General features: G+C 55.8%; 1 protein-coding gene and 1 non-coding gene across 2 annotated transcripts; both read left to right on the forward strand.

The window, feature by feature from the left end:
• The first annotated feature begins 84 nt into the window (after nt 1–84).
• SPRG_30130 lies at nt 85–155 on the forward strand. The gene has a single exon. It is a non-coding gene; the product is annotated as a tRNA-Gly (tRNA).
• Nucleotides 156–707: 552 nt separating this feature from the next.
• On the forward strand, nt 708–3,588 carry SPRG_20735 (hypothetical protein; the record flags this gene model as incomplete). Its single annotated transcript, XM_012348635.1, has 7 exons — nt 708–1,081; nt 1,136–1,355; nt 1,410–1,707; nt 2,359–2,669; nt 2,719–3,033; nt 3,096–3,274; nt 3,327–3,588. Coding segments are annotated over 7 exons (1,959 nt in total), but the record flags the coding sequence as incomplete, so codon positions are not given.
• Between the last annotated feature and the right edge of the window lie 12 nt (nt 3,589–3,600).

A 3,600-nucleotide genomic window follows, 5' to 3' on the forward strand; every position in this document is an offset into this window, starting at 1 on the left:
CGGCGCATAGCGGGCGAGGCGGTACGCCAGAGCACGCGAGAGCACCTTGACCTCGACGGCCATGAGCGCTATAGGGCGGTAGTAGCACCAATGGTTTAGTGGTAAAATATCTGGTTCCCATTCAGATGCCCCGGGTTCGATTCCCGGTTGGTGCACGTTTTGCATCGTGTCAGCGCCGCGGATTTTTTAGCTGTGGCGCGAAGAGCGGTGGCATAAACGCATACAACAGCCCAGTTCAAAATCTGTCACTTGTTATGTGCCTGCACAACCGATATTGTTGATTTCACTACCGGTAGACCGCTCCATTGATCATGAGTACAAAAGTGCATGCGAGTTGCACACCGAGCGTCCAATTTGCACGCCCGTAAGTTCTGCCCTAATTCTGCCCAACTGGTGCGATAGACGGCATGAGTTCGCAACGCGGCAGCGCCATGTACCGCACTCTTGCATACAAAGTCGTAATCATTTCAACCTTGCTATTGTTGCAGCGCCGTGCCTTAAGGAACAGAGACGCTTGTGTCCTCTAGGTTGCCAAGGATTGCATTTCAAGCTGTGCTACGATACTTGTGCTGCTTTTGCAATCAAACTATTTGCTACTAACGAAATCGCAGAAAACAGCCAAGCTCGAGCTTTGATTGAACATGTACTCACCAATCGCGTCTTGTTCATGCCATATCTTTCGACTCGGGCAAAAACCGATTTACATCATGGCAACAACGTCACTGTGGGCGAACCCCGTCGTACGCCTTCTACTTCTCGGCACCCTCGACGACGCCAGCCCTCTTTACCACCTACGCGGCCACACCGATATCTTGCGAACGATCGTCGAGCACCTTCGAGTGCTCTGGCGGTCCCAGCTGCTGCACGATGAGCGAGGCTACGTCAAGCTGGGCGACATTGGATTGCTACCTGGTGACATCGACCGAGACGAGGTGCTTCGCCACAATTCTTTGCTCGTGGACTTTCCACCGCCGCTCACGCACCTCGTTGACGGCGAGACGCAGCCAAAGCCATATCACGTCAACATGATGCCGTTCATCATTGGCCAAGCACGAACGACGCTGCCAACCGAGTGTCGGCGGTATATCCCACTGCTCAACCTCTGCCATGGCAGCCATAAGATCGGCTCCATCAGGTATTTGACGGTCCACGAAGGTATCGTCGAGGTGAATACGTCGCAGCGCCGCCCAGGCCTCCACGTCGAAGCTCCAAACGGAAGCAAGCTCATGAACAAGGCCGGGGCTGGGCAATCGCACTCGGAGGAGGCAAGAGATACGCTGGGGCGTGGCTGGGTTCACACCAACCACTTGATTGGCGGTATCTACATGGCGTCGACGATTGCGAATTCCTGCAGGGTACACAGTCTGCGTCTTGTCGATGCAAAGCCTGATTGAAATGCGTTGAACTAGGTCTGGAACACGGTCGTCGCAGATGAAAACGATATCGTCGGTGCCCACGGCGACGTGGATGTCCTCCACGGTGTCTTGGACCGTGAGCGTGATGACTACTACGAGCCGCAAGCCAATGAGCTGTACTGGATCACAGATCGGACGCCGCACGAGTCCCTTCCGGTGACTGAAACACAGTTTCAGCAGTACTTCCGCTTCGTTACGAGCAACATCTCGCACTGGTTTGCAGAGCACTCGACGCCCAACCCACTCGGCATTCAGCCGACGGCCGCGATCGTCTACGGCAACAAGTTTACGGGTACCTTGATGACCGAGGTGTCGTTGGCCGACCAACACAGCGATTGTGCTCGATGATGTAGATGCAGATCGAAAAGAAACAGTTACCCGTGAAATGATTGTTAAAAACAACTAAATTTCATGCGCACTTCAACTTCCTGCAAAATGACACAATTCGGCGAGGCCAATAGCTCCGCACAACTGCCTGCCCACAACCACGCGCGACAAGGAGCCAACGTGGCGGCGACCGGCGTCATCACCCGAAGAAAGAAGCGCATCCTGTAGGCACTGATGGCGTCGACGGCGGTCCATTGTTCATGGATGTTCTGCTCTCGCGGCCAACGAAGCAGGTAACTATGCAAGGTGCGCCTTGAGAAAGATAGCCAGCATGGGTTGTTTCGAGCAGTCGGTGAAGCTACATGGGCGGTGCCGAGTTCACGTCCTAACAAGTGCACTTTCTGGCTCGCACCCCCTCGATACATGCACGACCCATCGAATCGCTTTTCGTAGCAATAAAGGTACTTCCTTATTCTATCCACAAATGGAGTACAACCCTACGACGAGGAACCTGACGCTCGTGGTTTTGAGTCGACCTACGTGGCGGCGTCAGAGCGATGCCGAGAAGCCACCAATCCCACGCCGGGAATACGGAATGTAGGTCGTTCCAAAATAGGCGCTGGCTTTTCCGATCTCCGGCGCCGCAACCGCATCAAGCAGAAGCGGCTGCGCGAGCGCGTAGCCGCCGAGCGCCGGAGCCTCCGCGCGCAGGTCGCGACGCTCTGCAAGGCGCTCGCAGCGTCGGCGCACAAGCCCAACGAGACGCTCTTAAGCTGGAAGACCATCGCCGCCGGCCTCGCGCGGTCGACCGTCGAGTCGCGCCTCTCGTCTGTCATGCTGCGCCAAGAGCTCGAGCGTACATTGACGCTGAGCGGCCGCATCCAAGCCTGGGTGGCGTCTATGCACCCGAGCCGGACCCTGCTTCCGGTACTACGCTCCTCGATCCATTGTATCTCACCAATCGGGTTTCTACCAGGCGGCGCCGTTTAGCTGGATCAACGTTACGCTTGTGGACGATATTGCGTCGCGCAAGGTTGGTCTCGACTGGTACACGCAGCACTTGTATTTCAACACGGAGCGCATGGTGGCCCTCTGCAATTTTCCGTCGCATGGCGCGATCATGGACAACCTCATCCTGGAGCTGGGCCAAGACCTTGTCGACCTCATTGGTCGCATTCAAATCGACTATGAGCAGCCGCTCGAGGCGACGTATGCGCTTTTGCGGGATACAATCTGGGCCGAGCTGCGGGGCGATACGCACTCGTTTGTGTCCGAGTTTCTTGACCAAGAGGTACAATATTGTCTACTAGCATTGCTGCATTTTAGTAGACAACTAAGAATCAAGTGGAATAGCTCACGCAAGCGATCGACCCGACGATGCTGTACCGCCGGACGGTACTCGAAGTCGACGAGAGCAACTACTACGTCTGCCGTGAGTTTACCAGCGACGACCGGATCGTGTTTTTGTTTGGGAATTTCAGCCAAGACGCGCGGCAGCCCGAGAACCACCGCTGGCGTCCGCGACTCTTCTGGTGTGTCCACACGTAAATACCTCGTATTTCGGATTTTCAAGATTTTGGGTAGGTATATCTTGGAGCGCCATGGCCCCAACCGAACGCGACTCAAGGTCATCATGTACAACGGCCCGAAAATGGTTTACGGTCGGCTCAATACGTGGCGAAACGTCCTGGAAAGCGTCAACGAGTACAACCCAGAAAAGACCGACGCGCAGCTCTTTGCGCGGTACCGCGAGCTCGTCGACGAGCAGTTTTACCACCTCTTGCGTGTCGACTATGCATCGCTGACGCTGCAGGCCGGTGAGATCGACCGCTCGGCCGTCGAGAACGTCCACCGCATT

The sequence above is a fragment of the Saprolegnia parasitica genome (genome assembly GCF_000151545.1).
Source record: "Saprolegnia parasitica CBS 223.65 unplaced genomic scaffold supercont2.45, whole genome shotgun sequence".
NCBI classification, from domain to species: Eukaryota; Oomycota; class Saprolegniomycetes; order Saprolegniales; family Saprolegniaceae; genus Saprolegnia; species Saprolegnia parasitica.